This window comes from Rhagoletis pomonella, unplaced genomic scaffold (assembly GCF_013731165.1).
Source record: "Rhagoletis pomonella isolate Grant_MI unplaced genomic scaffold, Rhpom_1.0 Rhpom_scaffold_00004, whole genome shotgun sequence".
Lineage (NCBI taxonomy): Eukaryota > Metazoa > Arthropoda > Insecta > Diptera > Tephritidae > Rhagoletis > Rhagoletis pomonella.
In genome coordinates this window covers 45,256,426-45,271,484 of record NW_023458558.1, presented here as the reverse complement: position 1 = coordinate 45,271,484, position 15,059 = coordinate 45,256,426, and the positions used below count along the sequence as shown (strand labels likewise).

Here is a 15,059-nt window from a genome sequence, read left to right as displayed (position 1 = left end):
TATTATGCGAAACTGCCCATCGACCAGTTGCAAAACCGCCTAAATCACCGTTGTGGCAAAAATTAGATTTGCTAACCGTGAACTCCAGGCATTGAGATCTATGCATAAAATACCGCCTGTAAAATTTAAGTGCCGTAAGATTTTTTGCGGTTTTGCCATTGAGTGATGGGCAGTTATTCAAAAACATCGACGACTTCAGATTTTAAATTTGATATTTTTTGCAATAGGATTTTTAGAAAATGTAACCAGATTATTTCTATGAGTACAAAAACTTAAAGGTTTCAATGAAATTACTTAAGAAAACTCCTTACCGATTTTGTATTTATCATTATGTAATGAGCGACGGCAGGTTTTTACCAACGATTTCATTAAATTCATCAAAAAGTAATAATCATAAACAGTTTTTATTGAAAGCTATGAAAATGCTTCGTTAAAAGTGTGCTGCATAACATTTGAACATTTTCAATTTTTTGTAGCTTCATACAAGCAATAAAACTTAAAAAAAATTAGCCATTTATCTGGACAGATTTTTAATAATTTCATTGTTTTTACTTACTATGCTCAATAAGTTTGTATGTAATACTCTGCTTTTCTAAATCATACGAATAAAAAAACTGCATTCATGCTGGCAAAACTTTGGCTTTTATCATAAATTATTGCCTGTTGTAAATAACAACAAAATACTGAAATACGAAAGCACCTAAAACAACCAGACAATATGAAACATTTACGCCAGAACAATCAACTTAACTTAAACAACTGAATAATTTAATGACTTAGGGGTAAAAATACACAGAAATAAATACACAACAACAAAATACTTAAAAAAAACGCCACAAAACTTACGCAAATTAACAGGTGACATGAGTACATATGTATGTATTGAGTCGGCTTAACCCACTAAAATAATAGCCTTAGTATCACAGCAATTCATTCTAAACTAAAGTACTAATTTCAATGAGAAAGAAGATAATTAAATGTGTTTCAATTAAAAATAACCAAAAATTGTTTAAGGTTGAAGAAAAAGTTGTGCATAAAAAATCATAAAAAGTACAACGAAATTATCATGTTACAATAAGAGCGATTTGGGCGAAGCGCCGAAAACAAATGAACTGTTTATTTAATAATCTATTTTGTTGACAAAAATGCGCACGCAAAACATATAACGCCTGGCGGGTGGCAAATGACAGTGCGTGCGTGTGTGTGTGTGTGTGTGTGCGGTGTGAGTAAAGGGAGTGACAAGGCAGTGGTTGCTGATAGAAATGTAAAAACTTTGTGTATATGTTCGTGCACAATAAGATACTATAAGTTTTCTGCCACACACTTGATGAGCCCCTAAATACTCAAACGAAGCATATCTACTACCAGCTAATTCACTTTCGAATACTTTCCACCTCCATTGGTATGACTTTGAACACGCAAAACACTTAAATTAATTCCTTTGTCGCTAACGCGAGCACATAATGTGAACACATAATACGATTTAGTGATCTAACAGCAATAACAAGAAGAGCTGGAAATAAATACTCTGCTTTGCTACATACACACCTATTTACTGATTCTACTAATTTGTCCTAAATAATAAAATTCCTTTTCACTGTTTTCGCACTTTGTTTTTCAAATTTCTTCTACCTAACTCCCTCAACTGTGTAGCATATGTGTACAAGTTATAGAAACACATGTAAAGAAAATGGTGTGCTTGCATGTAGACAAATTCCTAATGGGTAATCGTAAAACTAAATTGAAAATTTCCACGAAAATCTCTAAAACACACTCGAAATAAAATGTAATAAATTGGTATGCTACGGAAAATGATGAGGCGTGTAGCAATAAAAAGTAGTTTAGAACACATTAAATATTACGCTTTTATTTAGAACTGTCTGTTTGTCTCCCTGCCTGTCATTCTGTCGTAAAACAATTTACAAGGAATTGAGTTGAATAAATGAAGGAGTGCCGAAGGTAAGGTGGCTTGTTATGATAATGTCCATTTCATAAGATTTGTCAATGATTTTTGAGCAAAAAGGAGATTTATTTAATAATTTGGCTTTAACTATTTCGAAATCATATGAAATTCTTGTGAAAGCTCAGCCTTGAGTATTCGAGAGAGAAAATTTACGGGCTTTTACGCAACGGCATGGACATAGTGGAGCGAATTAAAATACAGCGGCTTGGACATGTCGTTCGTATAGACACCGACGATCCAGCTCTGAAGGTAATCAACTTGAAACTCGCTGGTAGTAGCAGAGGCAGAAGAAGGCCCCACTGCGATAGAAAGACCAAGCGGAGCAGAACTTGCGTTCAAATTGGCGGAAACTCAAAAAAGTATATTGAAAGCTTTTCTAAACTAACTTAAACGTATACAAATTCTGTAAAATTGGATTTATAAAGCAATTATAACTATTTCCTTTAGAATGATATGTATATTGTATTTTTAAAGATAAAGATACTTAAACCTTAGCCCTGTAAAGTCATCAAAATTAACTCAAAAATCTCCAAAGCCAGTTAAAATAGTTTAACAAAAGTTAAAATAGTTTTAAAAAGTAATTAGAGTTATTACTTTTTAACGTTTTATTGCCTCTTTAAAATTTACTTATAGCTTTTATGAAAGCTCTGCAAAGTTCCTATTGGCAGTTACACTCATTTTATATAAGGATTGAAGCTATTTTCGTTTAAATTCTTGATTACCTTTTAAAAACCTTTAAAAGCTTTATTGAAAGCTCTAATAGGTCACCAAACCTAATTGAAAAGTCTCCAAAGGCAGTTACATAAGCTTTATAAAGCAATTACAGCTCTTTGCTTTTGCATCTTTTAATGCCTTTTTAAAGCTTTATGGGCATCTCTGCAATGTCATCAGAATTTTCTTTTAAATATATTTCTAAATAAAAATTCAGCTAATATGTTCGTAGTTGCGCTTTAACCCCTACAAAAATGAGTACCCCATCGAAAAAACGCATGTCCACTTGCCTTGATTAAATAATTCAGTTTACATTTGTTATGGTTGCGTTTGGCGCACATAATAAAAGACATTGTATTTGAATTTCGTCGTGACATAAAATGCTAAATGTTCGTTAGTCAGGGCATCATAACGTGTACGAGTATAATGGCATGCGTTATGTTTACATATTTATTTAAAAAAATGTCATGGAAAACACGAATCCTGCAGCTACGAATAAAATATTTTTTTAGAGCTTGTAAATATTTGTTTATTTAGCGGGGAAAACATGCTCGAAATATTTTTATTAACTGATAAGTTGAATAAATATTAAAAAAATCGTTTTCTTTATAGCAATTCCTTCTTAATACAAATACGAAAAACGAACTTTCAAATTTTATTAAAAAAAAAAAAACATAAATCATAAATTACTAATTACAAAGGCACCAAAAGTTACCAACCATAAAAAAGCTATTTAATTGAAATTAGAAAAGTATAGTACATGAAGAATAACGGACTAAATAATATTTAACGGTCATATTAAAAGTGGATAATTAATTTGTATGCGCACAAATGCGGAAAATCCAAAAAGCGAAAATAACTTTTTGGAGCACTAAATATTGTGTTCATGACTAAATTTCCACATACATACGTATGTATGTACATATATATATATTTGAATGTTCGTACATAAATTAAAAACACAACAAATTATAAAAAAGAAAAAATTCAAATCAAATACCCATCAAAACAAAAGTGAGTAAGCAATAGTAGCAAAACTTGTATACATCAGTCGCAAACATTAAATAATAAACCATATTTAGTGGCATCATTAAGACAGCAAAGCGAGCAACAACACTAAATGTCTTTAAAAACAAAAAAAACGGCAACAACTAATATAACAACAATAATGGATATACGAATAGTTACTACGGTAAACATAACACTACACAAACAAGCAATAAAAACTGCATTTAAAAAATGATACTGTAACTAATGTAAAACGGAAAGTAAGCCAAAACGAATGGGGGGAAACTAAAATAAAAGCAAAACAAAAAACTTAAAAATAAAAAAAAATTTAAATTACTCCAGCAACATGCGCGTTAATAGCACACGATATTAAGAACAGTTTTGCATGCCTAAACACATGCAGCCAATGGTACATACATATATGTATCTATATGTATTTATGTGTATGCGTTTGTGATAATTTCACCATATTTGCCGCTTTACTACCACCGCCACCACTAATGGACCTGGCTTAGGGAAGGAATATGGGTAGGCGCAGGAAAATATGTATTTAGCAGCCAACAGCAGCAGCAGCGGTATTCAAATGAGCCGAAATTCATTTGCAACGGCACAATTGACGGCGTTTAAGCTACGCACATACATGCATACCTATACAATTACGAGCTAATTGCTCGACTTTAGCTTGCCACAGAATATGTGCCATTGCGTTGGTGGCGTGGGTCAAAAAATAGCCGGCTAAAAAAAAAAAACAAAATTTTACACAAACAATAGGAAAAATGAATTTAAAGCAGTAGCAACGATAGTTATAAGCAAATGGCGATGTATGCTAACAAATTCTGTATATATTTACGTACATTAGGGCGGGTCAATTTGTATAGGAGATTTTTTCGACTATGAGCGTATAGCACAGAGGGATTGTACGTTTAATTATAGGCAAATTTGCCAAAGAAACCATGAATCTAAAATCAATTTGCAGTCTGCTTAAATTTTTTATTAAAAAAAACATGCTACAAAAGTTTTATTGGTATGAGGAACCCATTTATGCATTTATATATTTCTTAAAACTTCCACCAGAGGGTGCAACAGTGAAAATTTTCAAATTTTTTTCAAAACCTATTTTCGCAATTTGGCAAACTCTAAATTGATTTTAGACCCATGGTTTATTCGGAAAGTTTGCTTAGAATTACAAGTAGAATAATTCTGTGCTATACGCGCATAGTAAAAATACATTGACCTGCCCTAATATATACTATATATACAAACATACGTATAAACCAGTGATGGACATACTTAGTTGACCTAAGTTTTGGCACCGAAATTAAATTTTAAACAGAAATTTCCAGCACTGTTTCAATTTAGGCAAACAGCTGATCAAACTGTGCGCGGTCATCTCACACTATCTAAATTGGTCGTTCTGAAATTTTTAAAAATTTATTTTTCTTCTGTCCTGAACAATTTAAAAAAAAAAATTGACTTAGCACCTTTCACGTGAAGCTAGCTTGATGATGAAACTTTCATATGTGGCACTGAAAATCATATACATACATACATACATATACATGTACATATGCATTTAAAATTCCAAGTCAACGGAAGAAAAAAACTTTAGAATCCAATTATTGATCGCAGTCATAATTCGGTTGGCATGGAATTTCCATATATATATGTACACATATATACGTACATAGGAGCTTTATCAGTACAAATATTTTCTTATGGCAGCTCCCTGCGGTAACTTTTTGCACAAAATTTTGGCAAAAATGTTATTTTTGTAGGTTTTTCATCATTCCTCATCTTCTGCTAATAGGTATATTCCATTAAAAAAAGTCACATGCCTAATGTGCATATGTATCTAAGTATATGTAGATGCATACTTAATAAACAAAACTACAGACATTCATGTGTCTACTACAAGAAGAAAAAAGTAAAAATTAAAACGCTGTTTCTCATCCAGCCTTTGTGCACCTACAACCACTTACATTTGTACTAAAACACACACATTTTTACTTGGGCCTTTGACTTAACAATCGCTGGCGCTGACACTAGCACCACCTCTGCCACCAACGAATGCTACAAATAATAACTCGACGCTAATTCAGCTGCTTATTTTTTTCTTTCTTACTTAACTGTCTTCCTTCCCTTGTCACCCCTTGCTAACGTTTCTTAGCTGCCTTTACGAGTAATGCTGCCTTTGGCTTAATTAAAATTTGTAAAAATGTGGCAGTACGCAAACCGAAAAGCCAAAAACAGACAATAAAATTATGTAGTGAGTGCAAGTTGCTGTATGTAAGTAAGTACTCGCATTAAGTAGGCAAACAAACAAGCCACCAAGTTGGTAGCCGGCTGGTAGACTGCCTGGTTAACTGGGACTAACACGAACTAGTGACTTGCAAAGTTAACATAAATGAAGAATGAATGGGCACCACATTCATACGCACACACACCTCTGGACATATACATACAAGCACGTGTTTTTATGCATGTCCGTATATATATAAGTGGATGTTTGTATATAGGAATATAATCATATACATATGTACGTATGTATTTATGTATCATAAAAGTGAAAAAATGCGCAGACCGCCAAATCCATCATTTCCGCTTCCATGCGTTTTTCTCGCGCAGCGCAGTTGTATGCATATTTTTAAACGTAAATACTTAGGTGAAACATTTGCATGTATGTACATATGCATGTATGCATGAGTACGAACACTCTTATTAATTCGCACATTCCTGTACAACTTTAGGTTATTGCAACTTCAATGCCATTCAACTATGCACTTTCTTACTTACATACATACAAATGTATAGATACGTACGTACGTAGCTCTGATTATAGCTTTGTAGTTTGCAAATGCAGGAAATATTTAAATTCTTATATGTATACATTTTTAACATTCCAATATTTGTGCATCATAAAATGCGCGTTAACATGGAATTGGACTTTGAGTGACGTGCCAAGCCGCATAAACAGGTAAAATGGGTTTGAGGCGCGCACTCGACTTTTAGTTTTGAAAACATTTTAATGTTTGTAAAAAGAATTCTTGTGTGGTATGATAACGGCCAATATGGTTGTTACTTGTAACATATTTTTCTGAGCCTAAAAAAAAATATATCTCAGAAAGCTTTAAACTTAATTTTCCCTTTCGATAAATCCTAAGTTAAAGTTCACATTCATTTTTTTCATACATATGACTCATTAATTGCACCTTTACACTACATATGTATAAAATCTTTAGTTCCTTTATGCAAAATATTAAGCATTTAATTTATTTTTATTTATTTTTTCCTTTTCTTTGCAGAGGGTCGCGAATGCGTCAACTGTGGTGCTACATCGACGCCATTATGGCGACGCGATGGCACCGGCCACTATTTGTGCAATGCCTGTGGACTGTATTATAAAATGAATGGCCAAAATCGACCACTTATTAAACCAAAGCGAAGACTGGTAAGTTTTGAGAAACATATATGTATGTATGTGCCTACACACATATGTAGATAGAATAGAATTTGAAATCTGATTTAATTCATTAAGACTCCGCGCGATGGGCGCATTACGGGCAGAATGTGTACTAATATTGTCAGCCCAGAATGGCAGGGAAGCACGAAGAAACCTTTTTTGACTTTATGAATTTGCAAAAGGCCTTAGGATTTGATTGAAACAAATTTTTATTTTTTTTTATTTTAGAAGCTTAAATAAAAATTCGAAGAAGGAGTAATTAAATTTTCTCTAGCTAAAAAGGGAAAGCGAGCGAGAGGAGATGTAACAAATTGGGTTAAATGTAATGAACATATTTCAGCTAAGTCAAATTTAGAAATCAAATTTGTATGGATTTTACATATTTGCGTCCAAAGCATCACACAAGCTTCCCAGCTCTCTGATATAAGTAAAATTACTTACACTTTGAGATTTACTTTAGGCTACGTTTATGTCCTAGCGGATTCGCAACGCGTGATGCGATCAAAATCGCTGCCAACGTTCAATTCATAAATTTGTATGACGCTGTTAATCGTTGCACCACAAACACCGCCATATGAATTTGTGGGGTTGGGTACAAAATTACCATAGATCAATATTGTGTGTTTAAAATTCTGTGTTCAAAACTCTGTATAGCAAAATTCTATAATCTAATATTTTGTATTGTAAAATTATGTATGGAAAAATCGGAAAACCATATCGAGCCCTAACCGCCAAAATAACGTAAGCGACATTTTTTTCAAAATTTTCTTTTTGATGCAGAAATATTCCTAGAGCATCTAGATACATGGATTTCGTAAGAAAAAAAAAATAAATTAAAAATAGGTTTTCCGATTTTTTCAATATTAATGTACGTAGAGTTCATATTAACGTAATGCATTAAATTTTGACTAATACTGGTTTTCACAAACTCTTCAAAGTTACATTTTTGTATTCAAATTGGTTGGCGAAAATTCATGTTTCGTTTTACAAATTACAATGTTAAAAAAAGCTCATATGACTGTTATATAATATATGTAGTAAGGCGTTCTGAAAATAACGGTCGGATAAATTATAAATTTATGCAAAAGTGATGTACAAAGGAGTTACCTGCAAACAGCAAAACCGACTTAGCAGAAAAAAAAATTTATTTAAAAAAATAACAAAAATAAATTTTAATTAAATCTTTCGCCAAGTCCGTCTCAGAAAACAACTTTTTAAAGTTATTTAAAAAATCAAATAATATATGTTCATACGTACATATGTATGTCACTGATAAAGTTCGAAGAAGAGGTTAGAAGAAAGCAAAATGTATCAGCCGGTATCCGTATAACAAGAAACCATGGCCAAGAAAAGCGACATTGACAGTGTCGATCACTTACCGTTAAGTATAGACAAGTTATATATTTGTAAAACTTTTGAAGAACTAAAAACAACAGAAAGCTGAGTGGTATCAAGAGCAGAAACAATAAACGAGAATTGAGCTAGAAATCAAACTCCAAACCCAAAAATACAAAATCAATGAACACCAAACAGCTATCAAAACCAACGACAATAATAGTTCCCAATCCGAAGAAGTCTTAATATCTGGCATTTACATCTGTAAGATGAGCAGGGCAAGCGAACGCGCATACGCACCCATTTAAGCCTCATGTACTATGTATGTACATGCGTTCTAACTGATCCAGACACTATCGCCTATCTGCGATCGACGATAAGCGCCACAATGCTGCCTACTCAACCAGTGGCGCCAACTACATCAAAAACCGCTGCAATCACAAAATCAACTCACCAAATCCATGCTACAACAATTATACAATCGAAATCACAATAAAATTACAAACATACATACATATGTAGGATGATACGAGGGCAATTTGAAAAGTCAGTAACTTTTTGAATTGAAGATATTTTTCGCCAAAAAAGCGTTTTATTTTTCAACATAGTTTCCTTTTAGATATATCTTTAGTCCTTCGTTTTTTTTTCAAATTTTTTAATTCCTTCCAAATAAAAGGTTTCTTAATATGCTCAAATGCTCTGTGATTATCTCTTTTATTAGACCCAAATATATTACCACCCAGCCATTTCTTTTGGTTTGGAAGCAGGAAATAGTCGCTGAAGCTAAATCTAGTGCACTGTTTTGATGAAACAGCGCATTTTTCTGGGGCAAATATGGTCGTTTTTGCTTCACATCAATAGCAGAGTCTCTGAATAATATTCGCCAGTGATAGTTTTGGCCTTTTCAAGCTAATCGATGTAAATGACACTGCGTACATCCCAGAAAACTATGGCCATGACCTTAATGGCTTACACGCAGAAAAAAGTCAGGCAAATATATTCCTCTCAACACATGATTTGGTAACTATAAACAAATAATGTAACTATAACCAAATCATGTGTTGAGAAAAACATATTTAGTTGACGTAACTAAACTCTTTTCTCAGTGTACAGACCTACTTGGCCTTCTTTGGTGCATTTCTTGATTGTTTCTTGGTCTTTGGTTTATTGTGGTGGATTGATGTTTCGTCAGCGATTACGAATCGGTGCAAAACTCTTTCGAATTGTGTGTGATCACACAGTTGCGTTTATGGTCGAGTGGGATCAAGCGCAGCACCAATCGCGCGAATAGGTTTTTCATATCCAAATATTCATGTAAAATGCTATACTCAATCAGTAGAGCTAGCTACAGCCTCGGCCACCTTACACACTTTTATTCTCCGATCGCTCAATATCATTTCATGGATTTTATAGACGATTTATGGCGTGGCGACCACTTTTGGGCGATCAAAACGTTCAGAGTCACTTATGCTGGTACGACCACAACGAAACCCAGTAAACCATTTTTTAACCATTGAAATTGATGGTTCAGGATGCCCGGTATTTATGAAGCATTTTCTTGGATTCGGTAATGGATTTTTGACGCATAAAATAATGCTTAATCAGAACACGAAATTTACTTTCTTCCATTTTCGTTAAAATTCACAAGGTTGTCTGCTTTCAATGACTGTCAAACACAAACTAAATGTAGCAGCTAGCCAAAAAATTTTACAGTAGGCTACTAATCGATCGGCAGTTGACGGGAGAAGTATTGCATTTAAAGTTACTGTGCACAAAATTCAAAAAGTCACTGACTTTTCAACTTGCACTCGTGTAATCAACACGCCTAAATACACACACACACATACGCCCGTTAGCTTTAAGCAGCACTCAGTCTTTGTAGCTACTTAAAATTGTTGCAACTTCTTAGCTAGTTGAGATGCTGTGCCACCACCAGCTGTTTTATGTGGTAAAATAAGGAGACGCGAAACCAAGCGCTGATGTGAGTAAAAAAAAATTTAATGCCATCAAAATAACATAAATTGGTCTATTAGCAGGAGCAAGCATGTGCGTTCATACATATGTATGTATGTATATTAGATTGGCCGAAAAAAATGTTTCCCCAGAGAGGGTTTGGGGCACCTTCCAACATGTTTCCTCTTGCCGAAAGAGGTGCTGCCGTCAAACCTTACATTTCTAAGTATCCATTTAGAGGATGCTCATGATGCTCATATGTTACTCTAGAAGCATTGTGTACATATATTAATTAAACAATTGGTTAAGTAACCTAAGAACATTTCAAATTTAAATTATCTATTAAAATATCACTTCTTTTGTTATGGGAATAGTAGATTTTTATAAAAATCACTAAAATTTTTTGCCAGTTTCACAGCTACCCAGTAGCGCATTTCAAGGTCACCCTATATTGGTTGCAGTAGAAAACTGAAAGTTGGCACGGATATTACAAATAACAAAAGCAGAAAACTTGTACCACTCTAATGTACATACAAATATGATCGTACATATATACTTTAAGGGCGTTAGCCAACACTCGACAGCTTCACGCTGCAGTTGGATGAGCGAGGTAATAACGAAGCAGGAGGTACATTTTCCCACCTTGGTTATATAGTTAGGGTTAGTTAGCAGGCGCGTAAGAAATATTTATTAATATGTTTAGGTCTATGTATAGGCACATATGTATATATTTGGACCTACATGCATATATATTTATTAATTTACATTAATGTATTCAATAAAACCCTCGAAGCGTTGATTTCCATGTTATTGGCGTACATTTGATTGCATTACATTAACATTGAGTTACAAAAACAAAAAACAAAAAAAAAAACCTAAAATAAAGGCTTAGCTTCTGCATCGCTGTGTGGTGCGCATGTGCGTTGGCGTTGGCGTCACTGTCACTCGCAAACGGCTACCTCGTCTTCTGCATGCACATGCATACATACATATTTTTCGATACTCCTCATCTTCCTTCTTCGCATTGATATATGTATATTGCCTCCGCCTGCATGCTGTAAGCATCTTCGGTGTCGGTCGTTGGTCGTCCCATTCGTTGCCGATGCTGCTGCCTGTATTATGCTTATGAGGGAATTCCCAAGAAATTCACAGCTGGATATTTAGGGTTTGTTGATTTTTGTTGACATTTTTAATGCTGTTGACAAAATATGCAACAAATTAAAATTTATGCTGTGATTTTTATGTGCATTGGAATGCCTCGAATGAAAAGGTGGAGGGGTAACGTAGCAGCAAGGAGTAGGCGCTTAATTGTTTTGAGAGAAGGTCTCCACTCTTTTTGTATGTAAATTAAGCCATGTGTGTACGTTTGTACACAGCATAGTAATGGCTGTATGTGCGCATAATGTCCCCTTTTCCCCACAAACTCCGCATTCCCTTCATATGATGCCACTGCACTTTTACCCCACATCATTAGCAACAGCCGCTGTTATGCCCAGCTGCACTCAGCGTCAGTGCATAGTAGCAATTGCCACCAAGTCACTGTCACTGTTGCATACATATGTGCAAATATCAGTTTGTATGCATTTATGCAGCGCGCGCAAGTGTATTGTCCGCCACAACAGGATGCTCCACATCAATGCCCACACCACTGTCAGGTCGTTAAGTCAATTTGATATGCAATTCAATTGTTTGGCTGCTCAGCATAAATATGTAAGTATATACATACATACATACATGCAAACACACTTGGGCTTATACATATGTATGTATGTATGTATGTAGAAAAAAGCTTGTAGACTCTGGGTGGCAGCCAGCCAGCCAGCCAGCAAGCAATTCAAGCATCCAGTTGTCTTCTGCTGGACCCTACAAAGCCGCCAGCCACCAAACGAGCAAATGAATGGTCAAACTGACTACATATTTGACGGGTATTGTATTGATTTAAATGTTTAACATAAAAGCCCAGCGTATTGGTAGAAGAAAATCGAGTCGGCACTTTGTTGCAACTGAACTTGAAACTAAAAAAAAGGAGGCAGGAAAAAAAGGAATACATCAACAGTGCAAAGGCGAAACTAAAAAGCCATTGCTAAAAATTAGAATAAAAAGCCGCACGTAAGTCACAACTAACAAGTTTTTAAGCAGCAAATTCAACTGTTCCACATCCGTGTGGTCGCTCTTTAATGGGGCATACTTATATATATACATATGCTGTTTTTTCATATATTACTCTTGAATATGTAGGGTTTTGGTTAGTGTGACTGAGAGGTTTTACAGAAATTAGTAAGCCGCCAGGCTAACTTTTTGTAAGTGAAGAAATAAGGAAAGAACAGAAAAGCTCACGAACAACACGGCTACGGAAAATACTAAAAATGTGCAGTAAAAAATCAAAGGAAAATCGATTTTTTTTAGATATGTATACTAAGCTTCAGAGATAACATTAAAATGAAAAACTCCTAATTATTTTCACCTCAAAAAGTATTGAGGAAAATTTGCCATAAAAACTCCCAATTATCGGTCGTTTCCTGCCGAAAATAGTACATTTCAAAAACTTTACAGTTTGAGAAAACCGTGTTCTACACGGTGATTGTATTCGAAAGTCACGATCTAAAACGTAGGCACACACTTTTTCCACTATATTACTTCAAAATCTCAACTTTTAATTACACTTTCTGCTTAAAAGCTTTCACATCCGGACGCATAACAGCTTTCATACCAGCATCAATATGAATTAACAGCATTCCATAAGCTAACATTTGCTTATGGAAAAAGCTTAAAGAGTAAAAAAAGCTTTTATGAGCTTTCACAATGAGGCGTATTCTTGTTTTCGTGCGAATCGAAAATTTTAAAGTTTTGTATAGAAAAAGATAGGAAAATGTTCCAGCATTATTAACCTTGATTTTGTTTTGCTTTGCGAATATTTTTATCCATATATATACATACTTTGAAAGCTTTCACACACAACTTTTCCAAAAGCTTTCGCACCAGCACACAGTTTTTGTGTAGTTTAGGGGCCCTATAACAACAGCGTGTGCAAAGAAATTCCGGGTTGCATTTGCCTTATAAGAGCTACCAAATCAAACATACAAATATCTACATATAAAATTTTAAGACTTCAAATAAAAAGGAAAAAATATTTGCCTTTGAACTAGTAACATTATTCATAGTTTTCAAAAATTCATTTCTGCCGGCCAATTTGAGCCCAATTGAACAAAATATATCAAAGTATCAAATCTTAAAATTTAGAAAAAAAGTATCAAAAATGATACAATGGTATCAAAACGGCAACGTTGGTCCAGAATTCGCAACTTTTTCGGCTAAGTATATATGTGTGTATTTACAAGGTGTGCATAGTATCGACATTTAAAAGCACATTAATCGAAATATATGAATGTACGTATATATGCATATGAAGTATTTTACTTTAATAATTTGTGCAATTCACCACATTGTGCGAAAGCTCTAACCCAAAACACACTTATGATTTTTTTTAATATTCCGGATTTGACAAAGTTCTTTCAAAAATATTTTTGCAAGTATTCCCCGGGAATTCCACTTGAACTTACGTGATCGGTAAGCAAAGTTACCAAAGTGTTGTAGGCCTAGTTGTCTGATCTCCCAGCAACCTCGCCTGAAGCTGGACATTAATAACAGTCTCTAGTTTACAAATAATCGCTATAAAATGTTGAAAGCACAAAACACAATATTTGAATATCTGTTTTTGTAAATGCAGCGGCGAAATATTTCGCCTGAATATTGGCACACAAAAAAATATAATTGCATAGCGCGCGACCCTCTCTCGAAAATAAATCTACATACATACACTGTTGCTTACTTGTGAGACATAGCGTATTTTAACTTAAGGCTAAAACTCATAAATTAAAAAAGAATCGAAAAAATTGGCAACAAATATTTGCATTGTTCTGTTCTGTGTGGCATTGTGTTGCTACAGCATTGCATTTTGTTGCTATTTAGTACAAATATATATACATGTTTCTATATATTTGTTGTTTTGCATATACAAAATACAAAAGAATGCGAGGCAGCGGTACACACATACATATACTACAAAATAAGCACATGGCAACACTGTAAAGGCGCTCAACGAATAGTTCAATAATTGCCTTTAATTATGAAGCAAAAAAGAATGCAGTTTTCCCGTTGAAATTTTTGTTTTTTTTTCCTATATTTTACGAAGCTATTTTTTTTTTGTTTACTTCATTTTTACTGTGGCATTTTCCTCACTTAATTTCTAGTCAGAAAGAGAAAAAAAAAACTAAAAAAGCATTAACGTCCGGCTCCGCTTAGGCAGTATTTATACGCTTTAGCTTTATCCACATCTCAGACCTAACTTCTGACCTTAGCGACTTACATATTCAGCTATTTATATGTAGCTTAGTTTCGCTTAGAATAATTTAGAGGTAAATTCTAATTACACTGTGCGCAGTGTTGCCGCATGAAAAGAAAAGCGAGAGTATTTTGCATAGCACATAATCGACAGTGTGTTGTTATTTCATTTTCGCTTAATGTGTTTTTTTTTTTTTGCTTTGGTTGAATGTGTTTAGGGCTTTTGGGGCGGAAATTGACTGTAGGCAGGCAGCAAGTTTGTCGGTATTTGCGTGAACAATTGATTTT

The 15,059-nt window shown here is 34.1% G+C and overlaps 1 protein-coding gene across 1 annotated transcript in view; it reads left to right on the top strand.

Annotated features, from left to right (window-relative positions):
* LOC118738239 (GATA-binding factor C-like) overlaps window positions 1–15,059 on the top strand; it is a 102,006-nt gene that overhangs the window by 81,061 nt on the left and 5,886 nt on the right. The window contains exon 4 of the mRNA XM_036469165.1: window positions 6,985–7,130. Within this exon, the coding sequence (XP_036325058.1) occupies window positions 6,985–7,130 (146 nt within the window). The remainder of the gene's footprint in view (window positions 1–6,984; window positions 7,131–15,059) is intronic.